Source organism: Geotrypetes seraphini, chromosome 7, assembly GCF_902459505.1.
Source record: "Geotrypetes seraphini chromosome 7, aGeoSer1.1, whole genome shotgun sequence".
NCBI classification, from domain to species: domain Eukaryota; kingdom Metazoa; phylum Chordata; class Amphibia; order Gymnophiona; family Dermophiidae; genus Geotrypetes; species Geotrypetes seraphini.
The window spans coordinates 42,778,431-42,804,759 of record NC_047090.1 but is presented as its reverse complement, the minus strand read 5'-3'; the positions used below and the strand labels follow the sequence as shown (position 1 = coordinate 42,804,759).

The 26,329-nt window shown below is 43.1% G+C and overlaps 1 protein-coding gene across 1 annotated transcript in view; it reads right to left on the bottom strand.

Moving 5' to 3' along the window:
• LOC117363669 (sodium- and chloride-dependent betaine transporter-like) overlaps positions 1-17,350 on the bottom strand; it is a 108,424-nt gene extending 91,074 nt beyond the window's left edge. Inside the window, exons 1-2 of the mRNA XM_033951775.1 lie at positions 17,248-17,350; positions 16,521-16,717 (exon numbers count right to left, since the gene is read on the bottom strand). Coding sequence (XP_033807666.1) covers positions 16,521-16,713 — 193 coding nt within the window. The 5' untranslated portion in view covers positions 16,714-16,717; positions 17,248-17,350. The remainder of the gene's footprint in view (positions 1-16,520; positions 16,718-17,247) is intronic.
• Between the last annotated feature and the right edge of the window lie 8,979 nt (positions 17,351-26,329).

Below are 26,329 nucleotides of genomic sequence, written 5' to 3'. Positions count from 1 at the left end.
CCAGTTCTGCACATACCGGCACAAACCTCCCTCCAGCGTTGGCAGCCGCAGCACGCTAAACAGGCTGCTTCGGGCTTTCTCCTGCAGTTGAGTCCCTCTGCCGCGTCACTGATGATAGAGGGACTCAACGGCAGAAGAAAGCCGCAAAGCAGCTTGTTTAGCGTGCTGCGGCTGCCAACGCTGGAGGGAGGTTTGATATTAAAGTCATCTTGCTGGGAGGGTTGCAGAGTCAGCGGGGATTGGGCTGGGAGGGGAGAGAAGCGTCTGCCTCGGATGCTTCAGGCAGCAGCAGCGTTTACAATTCGCTGCTGTTGCTGGCTTCAGGCCTTCCTCTCTGGCCGGTCCTGCCTACTTCCTGTTTTCATGAAGACAGGACCGGCCAGAGAGAAAGACCTGAAGCCAGCAACAGCAATGAATTGTGAATGCTGCTGCTGCCCAATGAAGTAGTTAAATGAGGAAAGGGAGCAGAGGGGGAGAGAATGGCTTGGAGGGAAGGAGGAAGGTATGCCAGACCAAGGGAAAAGGAAGGAGGAGATGGAGAGAGGCCATATGGAACAGAGAGAGAGAGGGCGGACACTGGATGGAAAGAGAAGAGAGGGGCAAGACAGAGGGTGAACAGTAGATGGAAGGGGTAGAGAGAGGGAGACACACCGAATGGAAGTGTGGAGGACAGGGGGAGCAGACGTTGGAAGGAAGTGGGGAGGAGAAAGAAAAAAGGCCACATGCAGGATTGAGGGAAGAGGATAGAGTTAGAAATAAAGATAGACAGACAGGGGGCCAGGGAAAGACACAGACAGAAAGAATGACAGCGTCCAAGGAGAGAGAGACAAATTAAAAAAAACAAAACAGACAGACAGACATCTACTCTAGCACCCGTTAATGTAACGGGCTAAAACACTAGTACAGTATATTTGTTCTTTTTATTACTGTTATGCTGGTAACAAAATTATTTTATGTAGAATTATACCTGCCTTGAGAGAAAATGTTCATAAAGGTGGATAATAAATCCCAATAAATAAATAAATTTAGGCAAGGTGAGCAGGGGCTGCTCTTAGAGGTCATAGGAAGAAGCCAGGTTTAGTTCCTTTAAGTGAGATGTACTGTACACTGAAGAGTTATGGAGAGAGCAATTTTAAAAGTAATTATCACATATAAAGCAGTGTTTTACTTGCAGAAGTAGGTTCTTATACAGTTCTGTGCATGAAGTTACATGTGTAAAAGCTGTATTGCATAAAACACTACCTAGAATAATAATAATAATAACTTAATTTTTCTATACCGCCATAGTCAGTCGACTTCTAGGCGGTTCACATCGAAAGAAGGCTGGACATTCAGCAAATTACAAATGCATGAGGGGAATGTTACAGAAGAAAAGGGTTGTAGGGGAGGGAAAGTAAGAGGGGGGGGGTGAAAGGGGGGCGGGAGTGAGAGGGGTAGGAATTGCCTGAAGATTGCTTAGGGTTTGTGGGGGGAAAAAGCGTAGAGAGCGCGGATTGGTCTGTTTAGATGATGAATTTATCAAACAGAGTGGTTTTGATAGATTTACAGAATGCATTGTAGGTCTGTCTGGTTTTATTTATGTAGACAGATTAGTAGTGTGCTCTGGGGTATGAGTTTGAATTTATGTGCATACTTTTAAAAAACATACACGCCTATGTGCTGACTGACCAATAAAATGTGTGTATATCAAAGACTGGAGTGTAAATGTAAGCATACAAGTCCTCTGGTGTAGCTTTCAATGTAGATTTATACACACCCTTTTATTTTGAAGATTCACTGGTATCTGTAGAGGGGGGAAGTCTACCCATACTATTTTAGCGATGTGCAGTCATGTGCGGTCAACAAATTTCCTGCTATTTCATATAATTTTCAAAATGGAATGAATTTTTAAAAAAAGTTATAGGGGTACTGCCTTTTGAAAGGTCTTACTTGCCCAATTATCTTTGTGTTTCCACAAAATGAGAGTATATTAGAAAACACAAACAAAACCTAATGTTTTGACATTCTATGAGAATATTTAGATTCAATTATATATGGAGCTCCTTATTCAAGATTTTGTGGCAGAGTCAAGCCCCACCACGCATGCTTGGATCTAGTTCCCACAGAGTGCCAATGAGGTGTGCAGGTTTCACAAAATAAAGTCTTTTTTTTTGTTGTTTTTCTTTTTGCACTTTTAAAACCAAAAGATTTATTTTCCTTGAAATTTCTTTATGCGGTGAAACTGGCAGCAAAATCCCCTTTGTTGCTTTCAACACAGTCCATGCTTCAAAAATACAGCAAACTTTTCAAATATTGGCCACAGTTCAGGATTTCAATATTCTTCATTCAAAACATCAAACGTATTTTACAGCTTTAACACAGTCCAAGCAGCCTTTGCAACTGGGACCACAGGCAACTCCAGGCAATGCTCCTGCCTGCACCTAATTCTCAGACTGCTACTACTATCCACAGTCAAATTATGGACACTCCTTCGGGCCTAGCTCCCAAAGAGCTCGCTCACCGTTCTGCCTTGACATTCTCTAGCTGGGGCCAGTAGGTGTGGGAACATGCTCCACCCAAATACAGAAAATGGACCCTGTACACCTCCTGTGTTCCCAATTAATCAGTGTCTCAGGACAGGGCAGACTTTGGGCTGTAGTTTTAAACCTGGCTTTATTCTTCAGGAGTACTGGGCTCTCCTTCCCCCACTGGACCAAAGCTCATGCACACACCAGTCAAATCTCTGTTTCAAAATCCCTTAATCACAGGATCCTCTCTTTACTTTCCAAACAGGTTTATCAGGTTTATTCACACATGATTTCATCACACATTCCTTCTTTTTTTTTTTTTTTAATATATTTTTATTGAAAATGGCAAACGGTCCAGACAAGAAGTTACAAACAACAAGGTAACCATAAAAGGAACAAAGAGAGCAAGAAAAGATCCAACAAAAGGTTGGACACCCTTGCCTTAGACTATGACATGGATTACAGTTGTGATCCAGAAGGAATGTGTATTATGTGTATTATGGCTTCCCTGTGCCGCATTGGATGAATAAAAATTTTCTGGGGCCACACAAACACTAACACTAGCTGCTGAACATAAAAAAAGGTTGAGCAGGTCCCAAATTTGTAATCACTAATATAGAAGATGTACATATTGTGACCGGGCGCGGCCAAGCTGGGCTCAGCAAGTGGCCTCACCCGGAGCACATAAACCTCAGCCGAGCAGTTATGCGAGGTTCTAATGGTAGCTTGGTATTGGAATAATGAAAAAGCAACCAGTTCAGAGTCAGAGGTGCAATTTCTCAAGAATACTTTATTGAACAAAAAAAATGAAAACAAACCTTCAATAGGCTCCTTCAGGTTTGTATCACCTCCTATCCTGACAGCCACCTCCTCCCCTTCCAACTTCCCAAGTTCTACAGCTGACAGCAATATTGCAAAGCTGCTGCCTTCCCTTCTCGGGTTTCATGCATGCATGAAAGCAGTGGCAGCTTGAGGATATTGGCCATTGGCTGCAAAGCTTGCAGATTTTGGGTTGCCAGAAGGAAGATATCTTCAGTTGGCAGGGCTTGGGAATCCCACCCTGGCTCAAGTATTTATAAACTGCACTCAGGCAGGGAGAAACTTTGGTGCCCATCCACTAATTATGGGCTCCAATCCCTCCCCCAAATCAGCTGTATACGACTACGCCACTGAATACAAAAATAATTGTGATGCACATATCCCAAAGCTAACATATTACAGTTAATAAATTCAAAATTAAACAATTTTTTCTACCTTGTTGTCTGGTTATTTTGTTTTTCCATCATCTTGGTCCCAGTTTCTCTTTCTGCTGTTTGTCTTATCTTCAACTAATTCTCTTTCCAGTGTCTACTGTTCATTTTTTTCTCCTCTTCTCTCTTGTTCCATTTCTTTCTTATCCCTGTCTCCAACGTATTGATTTTTTTCCCTTTCAGCTTTCTTAACTTTTTCTTTTCTTTTTTGCCTCTGTCCACTCAAATCTTGCCTTCTTTCTCACCCTTCATCTTTTTAAATGTTCAGCTTTTTAAATGTTCTCCATCTTCTCTTAGTCCCTAGCTCTCCCATTTCCCATCTCACTCCTTTCCCAGTCTCCTATTTCTTTCTATCTACTCCCCATTGCCACATTTCTACCACTGTACTCACTGCTCTCTCACTCATCTTGTCATCTCCCTTTTGACCTCATCCACATGGCTCACCACTTTCAGAATCCCCCTCCCTCTCTCCACTGGTCAGGCTATAACTCCCTGTCCCTTTCTTTCTATCCCCTAGCATCTTCTTAGCCCAGCTCTCTTCCCTCCTGCCCTCCCATGGGTCCATCTCTCCTTCTCTAACCCCATGGGCCAATATTTTGCTCCCTCTCTTTTCTGTTTTCCTTCTTCCCTCCCCACTTGATGCTGAACAATGAAATGGAGGAAAAAAAGAGAAATGCTGCATCTCTCTGCCTTCCATCCACAGGCCTAACATTTCACCCTCCCTCCCTTCCATCCCCAGATCCAACTTCTCTCCCTTTCTCTTCCCAAACACCCCCCATCACATCTCTCCCCCTGCCTGCCTGCCTTCCTCCCCCCAGGCCACCATTTCTCCCTTCCTCTTCCCAACAGTTGTCCCTCAAGTATCTCTTTCCCTCCTTCTCCACACCACCCCAAGTCCAACTTCTCTCCCTTCAGACCATTGTCCACCATCTCTCTCTCTCTGTCCTCTGTTTCTGGCCCCATAAGCTCCCCCCCATGCTTAATCTGGCATTTCTTTTAATACCCTCCCCCTCTGTACTTAAAAACAACAACCAAACAAACCACTCCAGCAGGCTTCCTCAGCCCAGCATATTCTCCCCTTCTCTCTGTGCCCATGCATCTCTACCTCACTCCTCTCCTACCACCATGTCCAATAATTTTCTCTCTCTCCCTCCGTCCTCTCTCTGCCCAACAGTTCTCCTCTTCATTTCTCAGACACCTAATTCTCTCTTTCTATTCTCTCCCTTGCCTCAGCATCTCTTTCCATCACTCCCTCCATTATTCCATCCTATGGCTCATACTCCCCTCCCTCTTTCCCTTCATTCTGTGTCCTAAGTTCATGCCCCTACCTCCTTCTTTCCATCATTTGTGCTCCCTCCCTCATGAGTCCCTCTCTCCCTTCTGTATCTCCCTCCGGCGGGTATTTACCTTCTGGCTGGCTCCCTTGCTGCAATCGTTATTCTGGTGAAAGTTGCAGGCAGCGGTGGCTGGCTGCTCACGTGATCCACGGCTGTGCTGGAAACGTTTATTTTATGGCCGTCAGCAATCCGCGCCTGTGCATTCTCTTTCTTCTGTGTCTCCCGGCAAGTGTTTATTTTATGACCAGCTCCCTTGCTACAGTCATCTGTGGTCGGTGTCAGCTCCTCACGCTCGATTCATGGCTGCTTCGGAAGCCTTCTCTCTAACATTGTGATGTCAGAGGGAACGCTTCTGACACAGCCACAGATCACACATGAGGAGACGACGCCTACCACGGATGACTGCAGCAAGGAAGCTGGCACAGAAGGGAGGGAGGGAGAAGCTGGACCACACAAAACTCCTTGTTGGGCTGCATGCGGCCCGTGTGTTGGATACCCCTGGTCTAAGGCATTATAATCAAAACCTGGCTCATTCACCTCCATAGGAGCTACTTCTCTGCAATGTGGCTCCCTTCCCCCACTCTATAAAAGCCCTCGTTTCTCAAAGCCAGCCTGTTCAAACTTCTCTTCAGAATCCTCTCTTTCCCATGCTAACATTGCTCTGGGAAATGGACTCTTGCCTTCCCTGGGAGTTCCTGACTGCAGTTTACAATGAAGTAGGGCTCTTCCTGTTCCTGCCACTCCCCCCTCCAGCTCTCAGCTGTGGAAGCTTTATTCTTCCTTGTCTCTAGCCCTGCTTGATGCACGTCAGCCCTGCTGACTCCTCCCCTTTCTTTAACCCTCTGTGTGTCAGCTTGTAAAGCTGCAGGTTTTAAAAGGTGTTTTTACTTCTGCAGTTTTGAATAAGGAATAATAAGGTAAAATGAAGGAATTCTGAGCTGCTGCTGCACTCTGATCTATTCTCTGCCTTTCTGATGTGTGAGCTGTTTACTTGCCAGACCTTACAGTTTTCTTTCTTATTCTAGGAATAGGCACTGGTTTGCCAGGAATAGGGTTAGCAGCAGAGACTGAATGAGACAGGGTCTTGTCTGTCATAATATCCACTTACATAATTGAAAATATTTTTTTGAAGACATCAGCAGTGACTCTTTTAACACAAGGAACACAGCTCAGTGACTCATGTATGGCACTACTCTTCATCTTATTACCCCAGGGAACCAAGTACTCTGCTAACGCTGAATAATGACTAAAACACACCCTACCTATCTTATGACCTGCTTCTTCTAACTATGCTAGCTCTCCTGTTGTATGTGCTCTTTCCCTTATGTTCCTTTAATGTACCTCCTGCCACACTTTAGAGTTGTATCGATCTCCCTTAATCGCACAATCAATCTTCTCTATCATTTAAATTCCCAATAATCTTAACATATGCTCTCCTTGCTGTAATGCAGGGGTGCCCACACTTTTTTGGCTTGTGAGCTACTTTTACAATGACCAAGTCAAAATGATCTACCAACAATAAAATTTTAAAAAACACATAGCATACTGTACGCAGAGAAAATGTTAATTATCATTTGTATTCGTTTTTTTTCAGAGTTCAAGGCAGATGACTTTAAAATATGCAATGTCACCTCAGCAACAACTATACAAAAATAGACAAATATACCCCCTCCCCTTTTACTAAACGGCGATAGTGGTTTTTAGTGCCGGGAGCTGCGCTGAATGACCCTCGCAGCTCCTGACACTCATAGGCTCCCTGCGCTAATAACCACTATCACTTGATCTTTCAACCGCATAGAAACATAGAAACATGATGGCAGATAAAGGCCAAATGGCCCATCTAGTCTGCCCATCCGCAGTAACCATTATCTCTTTCTCTCTACGAGAAATATCATGTGCCTACCCCAGGCCCTTTTGAATTCAGACACAGTCTCTGTCTCCACCACCTCTTCTGGGAGACTGTTCCATGCATCTACCACCCTTACTGAAACATAGTAACTGAGGTCGACAGAGGTCCTTTTGTCTTAGTCCTCCATAAAGGGTGCTACAAAAGTCAAACTGTTGTGTATTAGTATATTTAATGCTGAGGGGGGAAGTAATGAACATATTTATTGTATCAGTCATAATTTTAAAAAGGAGCATTTAATTACTTGGGATAATTGCCTACAACAGATAGGCATCAGGGACTCATGTTCTATACCCTTCAACATAGGCTTGAGTGTACCTCAGGGGTCCATCCAATCACTCCTTTTATTCAATATATTCCTTTCACCACTCCTTACATTAGCAGTCGCTTAGATTACCATGATCATATATGTGGATGACATTCAGATACTGTATGCAACTGATTTATGCACATCACAGGAAATTGCCACAATAAATAATAACTTGACACACATCACTACATGGCTAACCCAACATAAATTAAAGCTCAACCCAGACAAATCCAAATATATTCTCTTCTCCAATCAAAGCCAGGTTATTCTAATGACACCAATTCTCTTACAGGGCATCTCAATTACATCTGTTCACATTTTGGGCGTTATACTTGATAACCAGCTTACCTTTAGTGTGCAATTATCCCAAGTAATTAAATACTCCTTTTAAAAATTATGACTGATACAATAAATGTGTTAATTACTTCCCCCTCAGCATTAAATATACTAATACACTGACTAATTATTCAACAGCTTGACTTTTGTAGCACCCTTTATGGAGGACTATGACAAAAGGACCTCTGTTGATCTCAGTTACTCTAGAGCAGTGGTCTCAAACTCAAACCCTTTGTAGGGTCATATTTTGGATTTGTAGGTACTTGGAGGGCCTCAGAAAGAATAGTTAATGTCTTACTAAAGAAATGACAATTTTGCATGAGGTAAAACTCTTTATAGTTTATAAATCTTTCCTTTTGGCTAAGTCTTAATAATAATAGTGTAATTTATAGCTAAAGAGACATACTGAGGGCCTCAAAATAGTACCTGGTGGGCCGCATGTGGCCCCTGGGCCGCAAGTTTAAGACCACTGCTCTAGAACATAGCTATCAGATTAATTAAAAATGGCAAAACATATGATCACATTACCCCTTTATTGCAAGAAGCACATTGGCTACCTATCAGTCACTGGATCACTTACACGATAGTATTACTGACATATAAGACAAAATTCTGGTGAACCAGCTTATCTCATGCACCTACTCACACCCTACACACCTTCTCGATACCTTTGGTCTAGTAACCAGAGTCAACTTGTCATCCCCTCCTACCAAGAACTGATACATGAACACATCTGCTGTGCTATATTTTCTGTCCAGGGGCCTAGCCTCTGGAACACATTACCTATCCCACTTAAGAATCAGATATCCTGTGGAAAATTCAAATCAGAACAAAAATCCTTCTTATTCAGAGGCCTCTGTTGGGCCGCCACGAGAGCGGACTGCTGGGCACGATGGACCTCAGGTCTAACCCAACAGAGGCATTGCTTATGTTCTTATGTGCTTATGTTCTTATGCCCTCTCTTCCTATCCTATCCATCCCTCACTTTCATGTATATGTAATTTGTACACAATATCCCTCATATATTAGAATCTAAGCCATCTAGAAGGCATCGACCATTGTGCAGGGTAGCAAGCCCATATTAAACTTGAACTTGAAAACAGACTGACTGAACAAAAATTGTGCATTGCTGAAAAATTACAATCTCTGCCTCTGGTGTGTCACATTGAATAGAGAAAGACCATAGTGTGACTGATATCATATTACATTCTTATGGGACGGGAGGGTGCAGTCATATTATTGGCTGGTTTATTGCTATTATTAGTTTATGATTGTTAACCAAGTTGAGCTCCATTTCCATGGAGATGACCCGGTCTATAAACTTAAGTTTTAGTTTAGTTTAGTATGACCACTTTAAAGGTGTCCCTAGGTGCTGAGATGTCATTTTATGAGCAAATGCATACTGAATGGAATGAAATAATGCTGGATTGTTCTGATAGGGAGGTGGGCAACATTATAGATGAACGTAATCAAGGATGGAAGGCATGGAAGGTTTTTCACCCATAAGTTTTTCTGTTTGTTTTAGGACCACATCCTGTAGCAGGAAGTGGTTCTTTTGAAACATGGCCAATGTCAGCAAGGCAATGGGTCCTCCTTTTTAGTTAAATATATTCTAAATATTGGTCCAGTCCCTAGTCCTAGGTCTTCTAGATTACTGCAACATACTCTATCTCCCCTGCCCTGCAACCATGATAAAACAACTACAAACAGTTCAAAACACAGCACTAAGACTTATCTATTCACTGAGGAAGCATGACCACATCACGGCGGAATACCTCGACTCACACTGGCTCCCAATATAAGCAAGAGTACAATTCAAATTCTACTGCCTGCTATTTAAAACCATAAACGGAGACAGCCCAGCCTACCTTAACAACCGTCTAATCCAAACTACCTCAACCAGACATAGGAGAACCCACAAACCGTTCACGTATTCCCCAATCAGAGACGTCAAAAGAAAAAACTGTACGATGGCCTTCTAGCCACACAAGCAGGAAAACTGGACCACCAACTCTCCAATTTACTGATAACGACCCCAGACTACAAATCGTTCAGAAAAGAAATAAAAACCATACTATTCAAGAAATCCTTGAAGACAAACTAACACCACAAGACTCTTCCCAATTCTCTGAAACAACTCGCTCTTCTCTTCAATTCCTCTGGAAATGGCCAGATAACTTCTTTTGTAATCCGCCTTGAACCGCAAGGTATTGGCGGAAATAGAAATCACTAATGTAATATAATGTAATTTAATTATATAAATATATGATACATTTTTGTGATGTAATTGAGCAGAGTACCTAAATAGAGCAGAATACCTAAAATAGAGACTAGAGTTCTATGTAAGTGAATTTGAGATGTTGTCTCACTATCTAAATATTCTCCTAAAATGTCAAAACATTGGGGTTTTTTTTTTATTGTGTTGCCAGATAACTAGGTGGGCAGTAGCATAGTTTCCAGGATTGCCCCTCCTCTGCTTTTAGACCATGTTTACTACAGCATCAGTGTTGAGCACAGCTAATAGTCAAAGGAAACCTTTGTTGAGTTAAAAAAAAACATTGAAGGATCTGAATAAAAATGTTAGAAGCCTAAAAAATAAGATGAGAGAGAATATTTTGGACTAAATAGGCATCTGGTGGAAGGAATAAACCAATGAGACACTGTCATACCAAGTTATAAATTATATCACAGTGATAGGGTGGATCAAATTGGTAGAGGGGTAGCATTATACATTAAAGTGGGCCTTGAATCAAATATAGGCAGACCCGGGTTAAGAACAAGTTACGTTTTTAAAACCGTTCTTAAGATGAATTTGTATTGTGGCAGTCAGGCACCTACCACGGTTAAAAGTCAAGCTCTGAAGCCAGAACAAACCAAAAATCAGCCTTTGCTAAAAGCAGGAAACAGGACTTTAAAGCAGCCTGGGGAAAAGGAAGGGATTCAGAAACTACAACAACCAGGAATCCAGGTGTGTGTGTGTGTGTGTGTGGGGGCTCCCAAAGCTAACAATAGGCATTATTATTCCTTCCCCAGCTCTAGGGAGAGAACTGAGTCTGTTTCCCCAGCAGAGCTGAGCTACCTGGTGTGAAAGAGCCAGAGCTTGAAGTGAATAAATTAACCTCAGCTGATTCTAGCAGAAGAGATCAGAAGCAATCTTTGAAGTGGATAAATTAGCATCAGCTGATCCCAGCAGGAGAGATCAGAAGCAACACAGACTCCAGGGCTATGCAGCTTCCCTGACACACAGGAGACAAGCTCTTACTTCAGGCAGAGGCTTGTACAGGGGGGCCTCACAGGACAGGACAGGACAGGGAGAAAGCTGCATGAAAAAAAGGTATGGAAATTGACCATTTGACCATTTTCAAAAGGAAAATGAGTACTTCTCTGAAAGGGCAATAGAAGCCAGCCCTAAACATTCCTTTAACTCCCAGGGAGGGGGTGGAGAAGCAGAGAGTGTGAACGGGGAGTGTATGGAAACAGAGACCTATGATTTCAGCCCCAGTGATACTTTGGGGGAGGGGGGTCTAGACTCCTGAGCCAGGCTTCTTTATGCAAGCAGAATGTATGGAAAAGTAATGGGAACATAATTTGCTGTATTTTGAGTTTAAGTTTTGATCCTGAGTTACAAGTTGAAAAGTACATGAGTGTGTGTGACAGCTGTGCTGAGAGAGAAGGGCAGAGGTACATTTGGATTTAAACCTGCCCAGAAAATTAAGGATTTGGGGCACCAGGAGTCCTAGGGGACTGCCTTTCCCAGTCACAGATCAGCTGGACACTGTATTTGGGAGGCTTGTTTGGGAGGCAGTTCTGTGAGTGTCCTGAGAGGAAAAGAGAGTTGGCCAAAAATAAGGTTTTTGGAGGAAAAGTTTCCTGTTCAGTTGGAGAAATGTGAGAGCACAGCTGGCAGGAACTGTGGTTTGAACCAGCCAGCAGGCCAGGGGCCTACTGGGCTAGAAGCCTCCATAAAAATAATAATAATAATAACTTTATTTTTCTATACCGCCAACACCCAAAGAGTTCTAGGTGGTTCACAAAATAAGAGGACTGAACATTTCAGTGATAAAACAGAACACATTAAGAAGGCACAATACAATATTCCATTTATAAAACTACAGTATAAAAACTATGACATAGTCACTGATCAAGTTACAATTTTTTTGAACAAATAAGTCACATGCTAGAGTTTTTTTTGTGTGTGTGTTTTGCCTGACTTTTGGAACTGTGATACATTGCCTATGAACTGTATAAATATGATGACATCTTGAACTAGGCTGTAAAAAAGGATTGCAGCATGAAACAGTGTTTCAGTTGGAATGTGATTTAATAAAATCCAGTGACTCATTTTGGAACCAATTCCAGTTTCCTGGGTTTCCTTCCAACCAGCCATAAAAAAGGCGCAAAAATCTTGCCTGCGGTCCGGGCCAGGCTTTCACCAGCCACACCCGGCCACAATATGTAACTCAGATCTTGTTTCTCTTCACAAAGCCGTAGGTAGCGTTTCCTACATTCTGCACACAGCTGACCTCTGAGCATAGGGTAGTGGAAAACATTCATTTTTCCTTCCAAAGTCTGATCCTAGTATTCTTCCCACCTTCTCCACCTCCTTGAGGCTCCTCTTGCATCCCTTTCCATCTATCCCACTGTTCCCTCGCCACTACCACACCCATTTTCCCCTCTCATCTTTCTCTTCTCCTTGCATTTCTACCTCACTCCTCTCCCACCACCATGTCCAATAATTCTCTCTCCCTCCCTATGCCCAACAATTCTCCTCTTTCTTCATTTCCTCATGTGCATCATCTCTTTCTCTCTCACTCAGATACCCATGCCCAACAGTTCTCCCTATTTCCTTCCTCACCTCAGCATCTTTTCCTCACTCCCTCCATTCTTCCATCCTATGTACCAAATTCATACTCCCCTCCCTTCCTCCATTCTGTGTCCCAAATTCATGCGAGAAAGATGGTAGAGTCACTGATAAAGGACAGCATCATTGATCACCTTGACGGACACAGGCTGATGAGGACCAGTCAGCACAGATTCAGCAAAGGCAGATCATGTTTGACGAACTTGCTGCACTTCTTTGAGGGAGTAAACAGACAGATAGACAAGGGCGATCCGGTCGACATTGTATATCTGGATTTTCAGAAGGCATTTGACAAGGTTCTGCATGAACGACTACTTCGGAAAATTGCGAGCCATGGAATTGAGGGTGAAATACTCACATGGATTAAAAATTGGCTGGAGCATAGGAAACAGAGAGTGGGGGTAAATGGACAATACTCGGACTGGAAGAGCGTCACCAGTGGGGTGCCGCAGGGCTCGGTGCTTGGACCCGTGCTCTTTAACATCTTTATAAACGATCTGGACATAGGTACGATGAGCGAGGTGTTTAAATTTGCGGACAATATGAAGTTATTCAGAGTAGTGAAGATGCAGGGGGATTGCGAAGATCTGCAACGTGACATAATCAGGCTCGAGGAATGGGCATCGACATGGCAGATGAGGTTCAACGTGCATAAGTGTAAAATGATGCATGTCAGTAACAAAAATCTTATGCATGAATACAGGATGTCCGGGGCAGTACTTGGAAAGACCTCCCAGGAAAGAGACTTGGGAGTTCTGATTGACAAGTCGATGAAGCCGTCCACGCGGCGGCGGCAAAAAGGGCAAACAGAATGCTGGGAATGATAAAGAAGGGGATCACGAACAGATCAGAGAAGGTAATCGTGCTGCTGTACCGGGCCATGGTACACCCTCATCTGGAGTACTGCATCCAAAATTGGTCGCCATACATGAAGAAGGACACGGTACTACTCGAAAGGGTCCAGAGAAGAGCAACTAATATGGTTAAGGGGTTGGAGGAGCTGCCGTAAAGCAAAAGATTAGAGAAACTGGGCCTTTTCTCCCTCGAACATTGAGAGGGGACATGATCGAAACCTTCAAGGTACTGAAGGGGATAGACTTAGTAGATAAGGACAGGTTGTTCACACTCTCCAAGGTAGGGAGAACGAGAGGGCACTCTCTAAAGTTGAAAGGGGATAGATTCCGTACAAATTTAAGGAAGTTCTTCTTCACCCAGAGAGTGGTAGAAAGCTGGAACGCTCTTCCGGAGGTTGTTATAGGGGAAAACACTCTCCAGGGGATAGGCTTAGTAGATAAGGACAGGTTGTTCACCCTCCAGGGATTCAAGACAAAGTTAGACAAGTTCCTGCTGAACAAGAACGGGCGCGGGTAGGGCTAGTCTCGGTTAGGGTGCTGGTCTTTGACTTGAGGGCTGCCGCGTGAGCGGACTGCTGGGCATGATGAACCACTGGTCTGACCCAGCAGCAGCAATTCTTATGTTCTTATGTTCTTTCTTCCTTTCATTCTATGTCTAAAGTTTGTGCTTCTTCCCTTCCTTCTGTGTCTCAACACACACCTCTCCCTCCCTGCCATGTCTTATCCCATCCCTCTCCCTCGTTCCCTCCATTCTGTGTCCCAAGTTCATGCCTCCCACCCACAGTTGTTTACCTTCTTCTGGCTGGCTCCCTCCTTCTCCTCCTTCCAGCTGCAATCATTTCTCTTCACAAAGCTATGGGCAGCAGCTCCTACACACAGCCCGTGGCTGACCCAGAATCCTTCACTTTGGAAATCAGAGGAAGCTCCCTCCGATGTCAGGGGGAAGGCTTCCAAGTCAGCCACAGGCCATGTATATAAGCCACTGCCTGTAGCTTTGTGAAGAGGAATGAGTGTGGCTGGAAGGAGGAGGAAGAGGGAGCCAGCCAGAAGAAGGTAAACACCTGCAGGAGGGAGGCATGAACTTGGGACACAGAATGGAGGGATAGGGGCATGTTGGCAGGACCTCCGTTCGTAAGAACGAGTCCAACATAAGTTGGACGTTCATAATCTGTAGACTACAAGTTCTGTAGGACACAAAATATATGTTGAAATTTTTATGGACAGAAATTCCATTTAGAAAGAGAAAAAGGGTAGTGATAGGAGTATACTACCGCCACCTAGCCAGGATGAACAGACAGATGTAGAAATCTTAGCAGAAACTAGGGAAGTGAATAAACTGGCTAACACAGTAATAATGGGAGCGGACAACATGAGAAGTAGTTTAAAAAGATTAGAATGGTCTAATGTTTGGCAGTTAAAATGTAATGCAAGGAAGTATTGAGTAATGCCTGTGGAATATAGAAACCCAAAAGAGTCATATTTGATAAGGGATGTGAGGATGATAAGCACAGACCTGGAGAAGAACCTTGGAATGATAGTGTTGGAAGATCTTAAGGAGGCGAAACAATGCGACAAGGAGGTGGCTGTAGACAAAAACATGCTAGGCTGCATAGAGAGAGGCATATTGGACATCCAAAATCTTGAGACAGTTCAGAGGAAGCCTACAAAATGATAAGGGGATTGTGCCAAAAGATGTATGAGAAGAGACTACAAGATCTCAATATCTATTCCCTAGAGGAAAGGAGGGATAAAGAGGATAGGATACAGACATTTATATATTTAAAAAATATAGCAGAATTAAAAAAGGTACAGTGAAGGGTGCTGAGAATGATAAGGGGGATGGGACAACTTCACTATGAAGAAAGGTTAAAGAGGCTAGGGCTCTTCAGCTTGGAGAAGATACAGTGGAGGGAAGATATGATAGAGCTCTATAAAATACTAAATGGAGTGGAAGATGTATATGGAAATCACTTGTTTATGCTTCAAAAATACAAGGACTAGGTGGCTTGCAATGAAGCTGCTAAAGTAGATTTAAAACAAATCAGAGAAAATATTTGTTTGCTCAATGCATAATTAAACTTTTGAATTTTACCAAAGAATGTTGGGAAAAATATATACAAAAAAAATAAAGCCACAAAGAAAAGGGAGGTTTTTATGACAAATGATGGCTCTATAAGCAAGGAACAAAGCAAGATAAGATCTATAACTTGTTTCTTTAGACTTTAGAGCACTTGAAGTCTTTTCCTTCATATAAAATTATAAGTTCAGCAGACAGTTATATTCCAAAAGTATATTGGTGTGATGGATAAGCTTTATCTATATTATAGATTAAATCCTTTTGAACAGTTTAAGGCTATTCCATTGAGGAGGAGGCAAATTAAACCTATCTAGGCTTCTTTTGTAAGAAACTCCTGTGGAAGTGATAATCCCTAGCAGGGCATGAGTGGCTAACTAGACAAGGAATTCCCTGACTTAAAATCCAAACAAGAACAAGATCAGAATTAGGTTTAGTCAAGGTAGGTATTAAGGTCACTGGATCCAATACAAAAGGGTAAACAATGATTAGAGGAAACAAAGTGCTTGACAGAAAGCCGGAGTGTTGAGGCCTGAGGAAGCAAATGAAAAACAAAACACCAGGAACCAAATACAGGGCCGGACAAGAAAACATGACTGAACATTGATCCAACAGGGAATGAGTTGAGAGGTAGGACATAAATGCCCAAACCTCTATTGGGCTGGTCTCAGTAGTTCAGTCAGGAAGTAGGAGCTGAGATTAATTACCAGAAATGGGTTTATTAGAGCCCCACTTCCCAAGAAGCAGAATAGTTCCTCTTAGAAGACGTCTTTCAAACCACACAGAGTACTGATTTCAGGTCAACTACTGCTAAGAAATGCTAGTAACACTAGGGAAACCCCCCTCAAATTTTAGGTAGGAATAATACGAAACAACATGTTTATATTTCATGGGTAGTTTCAAATGAATCCATATCCTCAATCTGTAATATGTTTTATAACATGCATTATTATTATTATGAAGGTTAGAAATACTATCAATGAAATTTTAAAATTTGAAAAAGTCATATATTCACTTAATGAAAGTATTAAAAATGAATAAAGATATAAAAAAGAAAAGAAAAGAAAAAGTCATATATAACATACCACCACCATTTTTGTAGCAAAGGTAAGGAAACCTCCAGATATTTCCTAGTCCAACAATTGACCCAAGCATTGCCAGCAGAAATTCCACTCTGTTGTTCCATTGGCCTCTGTCATTCTCATCCTCTTGAACTGATTCTGTCCTTTGGTCCTTCACATTATCATTGGGAACCTCTGAAATCTCCATAGTCTCCATGACACTGTGGGAAAGAAAAATAGAGAGAAAGGAAGAATAGAATATGTGAAATCTATCAAATGTGCCAGTGCTGAGTTACAGGCATTTATTTATTGAGCTTTATTAACTGTCTTTCTAAATAGATTTACCCAAGGCTATGTACAGCAGATACAGTTTAACATAAAAATTATTATTTTTAAAAATCTGTTCATTCCAAATGGCAGCACATATCTTGTTAAAGTTACAAAATTAGTTTTGCTGTCCTAGAATAATCTAGATAGCAGGCTGAATATTGTCACTGACTAGATAACAGATCGCTTATTCCTAGCTCTGCCTACAGATTACCCTGGCACTATACCTGGATAGTGATACAGAATAGCTCCAGAAATCCACAGCTAAAGGAAACTTCTGGATAAATACTACAGTTATTTAGATAGTTCCCTTTGAATAGCAGACCCTTATTTTTTTTCCCTTAGCCACTAATAATGTTAACATTGCAACTCACTTCTAAAGCCTATAACTGCTCCTAAAACAAAATCTACAACTGATACTTACACATCAACTGGTAATGAGTCTATTTTTCACTGTAGTTATTTGACAAACTGGTTTAATATAGCACTTGAAACTGGCAGGAACTGCCGAAGCCTGTGCTATACCTGTTTGGAAAATGGAATACAATTGAACATTTATTAACCTCTCTCTGCCAAATTATACCTGGCACATGAAAGGAAAATGAAACTAAAACAATGAATTAGATAAAATATTCTTTTGTTGTGCAAACCCAATATTTTAGAATGAAATTCCATGTCACCTGATAAAATATGCATTAGAAATTTCATAATTGAAATACATCATTATTGGGCAAAGAGGGGATCAATTTTGTAAACCATCCTATATAATTAAACCCTAAGCGCACATGCGCACTTAGGATTTTGTGTTCCCTGCCGCTGTGGTGTGTGATCTGTGGCAGCCAACCCAGCGGCAGGGAACATTCTGGCCACTCCCCTCCTTCCGCCCTCACTCACCCTGGAAGCCAGGCAAGCTCTCTCCCTGCCCGCGTCCTCGGCAGGGAACACCTCGGCCCTCACTCGCCGCTGCTGCCACCGCTGCTGATGCTGATCCTCCTGTAAAGAGCAGCCTGCGATGGTGGCCGGCTTTAGCGAACCTCGCAGGCCGCTCTCCAACTCGGTAGCACGTTCCCTCTGACGCGATCTCGTGCGTCAGAGGGAACGTGCTACCGAGGCTGGAGAGCGGCCTGCGAGGTTCGCTAAAGCCGGCCACCATCGCAGGCTGCTCTTTACAGGAGGATCAGCAGCGTGAGAGGAGCCGCCGCCGGCACTTTTACAACTTGAAACAAAAACCTTCAGCCGCAGCAGGCCAGCAGGAAGGGAAGGGGGAGGGGCCAAACGGAGCAGGCCAGATCGCATTAAGAGAAGGAAGGGGCTGAACGGAGCAGGACAGCTCATGGTAAGAGAAGGGAATTGCTTCAAAGGGACCTGGAGGGGAAAGGAAATACCGCTGCTGCTACGGCAAAGGAAAGTGGGGGGAGGGGAGAAGGGAGTGGGGGGGGGAAATGCTGCTACTACTTCACAGGGACCTGGAAGGGAAGGGAAATACCGCTGCTGCTTCTGCAAAGGAAAGTGGGGGGGGGGGGGGGAGAAGAGACAGAAAGAAATACAGACAGACAAAGAGGCCAGGGAGAGAGACAGAAAGACAGACAGGGGACCAGAGAGACAGACAAACAGACAAAGGGTGCCAGGGAGAGAGAGAGAAAAATAGCAGGAGGGAGAGAGACAGAAAGAAAGGAAGAAAGAGACAGGAGCAGGGAGAGAGACATAAATAAAGAAAGACAGACAGGCATATATTCTAGCACCCATTAATGTAACGGGCTTAAACACTAGTTTAACCATAAACATGGATACTTATACAAGTGAAAGTCTATTTACAAACCAGGCATATAATTAAACACGAGGTTCCACAACGCATATATGGTTACTTATATTCAGAGGAGACATTTTAGGGGGCAAGGTCAGTACAATGAGGAGAGGAGACCTGTATTAAACCCTGTAACATTTTGATATTAATATGTTAATGGTAATTTTCAACACATATTCTCCCTCATTCTATAATTTTGAATGAACATTTAGTACTTACCCTTAAATTCTGTCTATGGAGCCTTATTTTGCGTGTGGAAGTCGGTGCACACATCTGTTTTGCGCAGACAACTTGATTAGGGATTATCTCTGCTGCATACGCCTAGCAGTGCTTTAGAAATGATAAGCCGTTGTAGTAGGTTAATGGGCCTAATTGTCACCAATAGTCGACAATTAACATCTCCTAAGTGATGCTAATTGACACTAAGTTATGCACACAACTCGGAATGTGTGATTCTATAAAAAGTATACACCAGTTGCAGTGCATGAATTTGAAAAGGAGATATGGCCGAGGCAGATATACTGTACATAGATCACTGGCATTCCTAAAAGTTATGCACATTGTTATAGAATATTCCCAAACTAGATGGAGAAATTTAGGCCTGGTTTTAGCTGACCTAAATGCCTATACAGTGTTCCCCCGGTCGTTCATGGTCTGTGGGTCGCGATCCCGGTCATTTGTGGTATTTTCCAACCGCGAACCGCTGACAAGGAGAGGGCAGTGGGAGAGGCAGGAGAGAGCAGCCAGAGCGCCAGCGAGTGAAGGAAATCACTCGAGGTATGCTCCGACTGCCTCTTCCTGCACTAAAGTCGAGCTTTGACATGCGATCGAGATGCATGTGCAGGAATCATTTCCATTTGTGCAGACTGGAATAGAATGTCCACCCAATCAGCGCTACAGAGGGAAGGAGTTCCTCCACCACAGAACGTTGTGCAACCAATCATGTTAGACGCTACCTGTGGCTCTGGCCCACTTCAGTTAACTCCTCCTCCCTCTCTCTCAAGCTTAGCTGCAGTCTCCCATAGGACAGAAAATAAATAAAAAACAGGAAGAGATACAGAATACAACATGCTTTAAACCCGCGGGTTAAAACCACAGACTCGCAAAGAGCAGGGTGGCAGAGAGCAGAGAGGCAGAGAACAGGGAGATTTCAGGGATTTCAGTTTTTTATTTTGATGGTTTTATTTTGATACTGGGATTTCAGGGCGGCAGAGAGCAGGATAGTTGGCAAGGGTGTGAGCAACTGGTCCTCAGCAGTCGCTTCAATTTGGATTGGCAACCCCAATCGGTGTTCCTTCTTCTGTTTTAGTGATTGCTGCCTTTCTACTTATGCATAGCATTTTCCCTCATTTGCATGTGTCACGTTTTGAGTATCAAGATGCCTAGGTTGTATAAGGACAATAGAATTTTATTGGACACTTGGGAGACATTAAAATTTATTAATAATTTAACATCTATTCCAATTCATAAATCCACCTGTCAGTCCCTTTGGCTGAACTCCAAGATTCAAATTGGCGTGTTTAAGATTATCCGGAAGCACTGGATGATGTAATTTCTGATGGAAAGCTGCTTGATTTTCACGATTGCAACAAACATTTGGTATTACTAAAACTCAAAGTTATAGGTGGTTGCAGTTGAAGCAGGCCATTCAGGAGGGGTTCCCTGATTGGAAAATTCTTAAAAATCAGTATAGTTTGCCAATCCTGTGCTTCCAGAAGGATTTCCTGGGACACCAGGCCGCTCAGTGTTATAAATTAATATCTGGATTTTTGAATAAGAAACCAAAAACTGGTCTTCGTGACATTTGGTGCATTGAGATAAAGCATCAGATTACTGCATCTCAATGGCCACAAATCTGGACTTGGAGGATGAGATGTACGGTGTCTGCATCTATGAGACAAACTTGGTTTTTCTTATTACATAGAACATTTTGGACTCCGGTTAGATTACAGAAATTAGATAGTTCCAAGTCTAATAGATGCTGGCACTGTCATCTTGAACCTGGGACATTAGATCATCTATTATACTATTGTCCCTTGATACTTCGATTTTGGAGATCCATTAGGGATCAGGTTAACAAAGTACTGGAAAATCCAGTGGCACTAACATACGACACTGTGCTATTTGGCACTTTAGTGAGAGTTAAAAGTGAAATATCATCTCACAATAACAAACCTCTCTTTATTATGACAGGGGTTGCCATACAACTTATTTTAAGGAACTGGAAAAACTGGGATCGGTTAAACTATACCTTTTGGTGGGAGTCTCTGTGTCACGTCTTTAAAATGGAACGTATTATGGCTATACAACGGGGGCATTATAAGAAGTTTCTGGATATTTGGGAGCCATTGACAAAATTTTGCAAAGAGTGATTGTTGAATTTGGTCTTTGATCATGCACGTCTAGGGTGGGTGGCTGGAAAATATTTTTAATTTGAGTGTAATTTTTGAATATGAAGATGGGGGGGGCTGGTGATATATGTATTTGTCATGGATTACAATTTTGATTGAATTTAGGTACTATTATAGTGTAATATAATTGTATAATATTGTTGCACTTATTTTTGGCTTCAAAATGAATAAAGATATTAAAAAAAAAAAGAAAGAGAGATGGCTAAGAGGAAATATGATTGGTGTCCATAGAATAATGAGTGATATTAAACAGGTACAAGTGAATCAATTTATTTATTTATACTGTTCTCCCAAAGGAGCTCAGAATGGTTTATATGAATTTATTCAGGTACTCAAGCATTTCTCCTGTCTGTCCCTGCAGGTTCACAATTTATCTAATGTAGCTGGGGCAATGGTGGATTAAGTGATATGCTCAAGATCACAAGGAGCAGTGTGGGTTTGAACCCACAACCTCAGGGTGCTGGGGGCTGTAGCTTTAACCACTGCACCACACTCTCTCTCCCCTTTAACCACTGCACAAAACTAGGGGACACTTGAAGTTACAGGAAAATACTTTTAAAACCAATAGGAGGAAATATTTTTTCACTTAGAGAATAATTAAACTCTGGAGCATGTTGCCGAAGGATGTTAATGTAGATGGGTTTAAAAAAGGTTTGGACAAGTTCATGGAGGAAAAGTCCACAATCTGCTATTGAGACATACATGGGAGAAGCCATTGCTTGCCCTGTGATCAGTAACATAGAATGTTGTTACTATTTGGGTATTTGCTAGGTACTTGTAATCTGGATTGGTTACTGTGGAAACAGGAGTCTAGGCTAGATGGATCTGACACAGTATAACTATTTTTATGTTATGTCCTTATGTTCTTAATCCCTTTGAACAGGGGTGCCCACACTTTATGGGCTTGCGAGCTACTTTTATAATGACTAAGTCAAAATGATCTACCAACAATAAAATTTTAAAAAAACACAAAGCACACTGAAAGGCAGAGAAAATGTTAATTATTCATATTCCGGGTTTTTTCAAAGAGCTCACGGCAGATGACTCTATGCAATGTCACCTCAGTAACAAAATACAAAAATAGACAAATACACCCCCTCCCTTTTTACTAAACCACAATAGTAGGTTTTAGCACAGGGAGTTACGCTGAATGCCTCGTGCTGCTCTCAATGCTCATAGGCTCCCTGCGCTAAAAAACGCTATTGCGGTTTAGTAAAAGGGAGCCATAGTGCAAAATATAGACAGCAGATATAAATTCTCAAAACTGACACATTTTGATCACTAAATTGAAAATAAAATCATTTTTCCTACCTTTGCTGTTTGGTGATTTCATGAGTCTCTGGTTGCACTTTCTTCTTCTGACTGTGCATCCAATGTTTCTTCCTTTCTTTCAGCCTCCTGTATGTTTCCTCTCCTCCAGACCTCATTCTCTCCCCCAACTTTTTCTTTCTGTCTCCCTGTCTGCCCCCTTTCTTTCTTTCTCCGTGCCCTCCCCAAGCCACTCGGTTTGCTGCCACCGCCATCGGGGAACAGCCCCCAAGCCACCGCCATCCCAAGCTTTCCCTGCAGAAGCGTTGCGCTGACCAGCATTCCGCTCCCTGACATCAATTCTGACATAGGAGAGGAAGTTCCGGGCCAACAAGGCATTTCTCCTCATTCCATCCAGCCTGAGCCCCATCTCTTCCTTGATCCAGCATTTCCCTTCTGTGTCTGTCAGAATTACCATTCCACCTATTTTCCAGCATCACCCTTCTTTGTGTCCATCTCACCTATATCCCTATCTCACCACTTTTTCAGAATCTTCATTTGTCTCTGTCCTAGTCTTTACCCCATGTTCACCATTTGCCCTTTCAATGTCTTTATCTCCCCCCCACACACACACACACTTTTTCAGCATTACTTCTATGTCTCTATTTCACCTCCTCTTCATGTCCCCTCTGTATCTCTATCCTTATTCAGTAGGTCCTGCTTACTCTTTCTCTTCTTTGTGTCACTATCTCCATTTTCAGCTTTCCCCCCTTTTCCTTTGTTAATGCACCCTGTAGCCAGAATCTTTCTACCCTCCCTCCACTCCGGCCCAGCCCAATATGAAATATTTCCTTTTGTTTCCCTCCCCTCTCTCTTTCTCTCTCTCTTCTCCTCCCTCACCCACGAGTCCTGCATCTGGCCCTCTCCCTTCTACCTGCACCTGGCAAAATCCCCCTGCTCCGCGGCTCTCTTAAGCAACTCGTCAGCAGCGGTGATGAAGACAAGCTGCCGACATCGAGGCCTTCCCTCTACGAGTCCCGCCTTTGTGGAAAAAGGAAGTTGAAACAAGCGGGACTTGCAGAGGGTAGGCCCCGACGTCAGAAGCTTGTGTCATCGCTGCTGCTGAGTTGCCGAAGAGAGCCGCGGAGCAGGGAGTGTGGCTGGAAACAGGTAGAAGGGAGAGGGCTGCTGGAAGAGGTAGAAGTTCCGGAGTATGACACCGACCCGGGCCAGGATGATTTCTTTTTCAGGCTGTTGCTGCCGCCGCCACGCCACCACACAACCCCCCCCCCCCCAAATGACAAAAACAGCCTAATACCCGGCGTCGGCGTCTTTGACGTCGGGGAGAGGAAGGCTGATAGGCCCGGTAGATCGGGACGGCAACACGAGTCTATCACAGAGCCCGGGATGGGCTCTGCGATCGACTCACGTTACCTTCCTGAGCTACTGGTAGATCGCGATCGAAGCGTTGGGCACCCCTGCCTTTGAATATTGGGCCCTTTTCTCAATGGCTTATATTTTTTTGGTACAGTGGTACCTTGGTTTACGAGCATAATTCGTTCCAGAAGCATGCTCGTAAACCAAAATACTCGTATATCAAAGCGAGTTTCCCCATAGGAACTGAGGGAAACTCGCTTGATTCGTTCCCACCCACCCCCATCCCCCGAGGCCAGAGGTTCTGCTCTACCCCCCCAAGAACTGGCATTGCTCCCCCCGCTCATGAAGGCCCCCCCTGTATGATCCGCCATCCTCCGCTCATTTCGCCCCCCCCCCATGATCTGGCGACCCCTCCTGCGATCCGGTGACCCCCCCGCTCGCGTCGCACCCCCCCCCGCCGCGATCCAGCATCCCCCAGGATCCACCCACCCACCCGAGATTCTCAGAGAGAATGGGAACCCGAAGGCCTTGAGCATGCACAGATGCTCAAGGCCCAGCGTGAAACAGGCAGATCTTCGGGCACCGGTACCAGCATGTCCTGTGCGTTGGTGCCGGTGCTGGTGCCAAATGGGGGTAAGAAATGTGATCGGGTGGGTGGGTAGATGCCTGGGGGATGCCGGATCGCGGCGGGGAGGGGGTGCGATGCGAGTGGGGGTTGCCGGATCGTGGGGGGGGGGGGGCGCTCATAAATCGAGGCACGCTTGGTTTCCGAGACACCGATTTTGCGAATGTTTTGCTCATCTTGCAAAACACTCGCAAACCGGTGCACTCGCAAACCGAGGTACCACTGTACTTTTAGGAAGAAAAGTCATAAAGCAAGTTGTAGGTGAGACTATTATACTGGTCTAACTTTATATATGATGCTCATTTTCAAAGCAGATAAATGTCTTAAAAAGCCAAAAAAAAACCAAACAAACCCCATATTCAAATCCTGTTTATGGAAAGTCAGTATTTGGATATTTCATACTGCAGTTCGTCTAAATAGCATCGGGGCCTGTTGTGGGCATTTTTTGGGGAGACTAGGGAGGACCCAAATATTGGATATCCAACAGGGATTTTCAAATGAGAAGAAACGTCCCTGTCTAAAAGGGACACTTTTATCTAGACCAGTGGTCTCAAACTTGTGGCCCGGGGGCCACATGCGGCCCGCCAGGAACTATTTTGAGGCCCTCGTTATGTTTATCATAATCACAAAATAAAACAGTTTCTTGATCATATGTCTCTTTAGCTATAAATTATATTATTATTATTATTATTAAGACTTAGCCAAAAAGAAAGATTTATAAACTATAAGGAAATTTACCTCATGCAAAATTGTAATTTCTCTAATAAGACATTAATCATTTTTTTGCGGCCCTCCAAGTACCTACAAATCCAAAATGTGGCCCTGCAAAGGGTTTGAGTTTGAGACCACTGATCTAGACCTGTTCAGTCACAGTCAAGGTGCACAAAAGGTGCCTTAATTGAGCAACTGACCACTAGAGGGATTAAGGTTATGACCTGCTGTCTCTCTCCTGAAAGTGAAACTAGAAAGAAAAACCAGGGTCTATGCCAGCTGCAGGTATTATGGTTATTCTGAGCAAAGTAGTAACCCCAGGGACCCTGGTCCAAATCCTCTTTCAACTCTTTTGTTTTAAATAATTCTGAGCTTTCCAGAAATAGAAAAAATACCTACTGTAACTAAAAATATAAGCTACCTGCAGTCCTGAAGGCTATTGAAGTGGTGTACATTCAGATATTTTCAGGTTCTGAAGGGATCACATAAAAAAAAATAAATTAGTGGGGTTTGACCATGTGTCCCTTAGTTTACAGCCCAATATACAGTACTAACCACTAGGCTACTTATTTATTCTGCAGGGATAACTCTGTGGCTATAGTTTTGAAAATGATGCCAGACATTCATGTCCCTGTTTTTTTGTCATATGGAACAAAACTAGGACTTATAGTATTGTCATCAAAGATGATTAACTCTTAAGCTCTCAGACGCCTGCGTTAGCTACCATATTGTATATTAGCCAACTTAAGCAGGAAAGTGGTATCTTTCATCGAGCTATAGAGTGTTCTAAAACTTTTTTTTAAAGAATTTTATAATGCAATGTGCACTGTGCAATAAACTTAATGTGCAACTTAAAATAATGTTGAGACGCAACTAAAACCAGCACTTAGCTTAATTGGTGTCTGTTGTTGGTATAGTATATAGTTGCGAATTCCAACCCAACGGGCCCCGTTTCACCCTATTAGGGGCTTCATTTTTCAACTTTAAAGATAGAGCTTTAACAGCGCAATACTTACCCCTGATGAAGCCCCTAATAGGGTGAAACAGGGCCCGTTGGGTTGGAATTCGCAACTATATACTATACCGACAACAGACACCAATTAAGCTAAGTGCCGGTTTTAGTTGCGTCTCAACATTATTTTAAGTTGCACATTAAGTTTATTGCACAGTGCACATTGCATTATAAAATTCTTTAAAAAAAAGTTTTAGAACACTCTATAGCTCGATGAAAGATACCACTTTCCTGCTTAAGTTGGCTAATATACAATATGGTAGCTAACGCAGGCGTCTGAGAGCTTAAGAGTTAATCATCTTTGATGACAATACTATA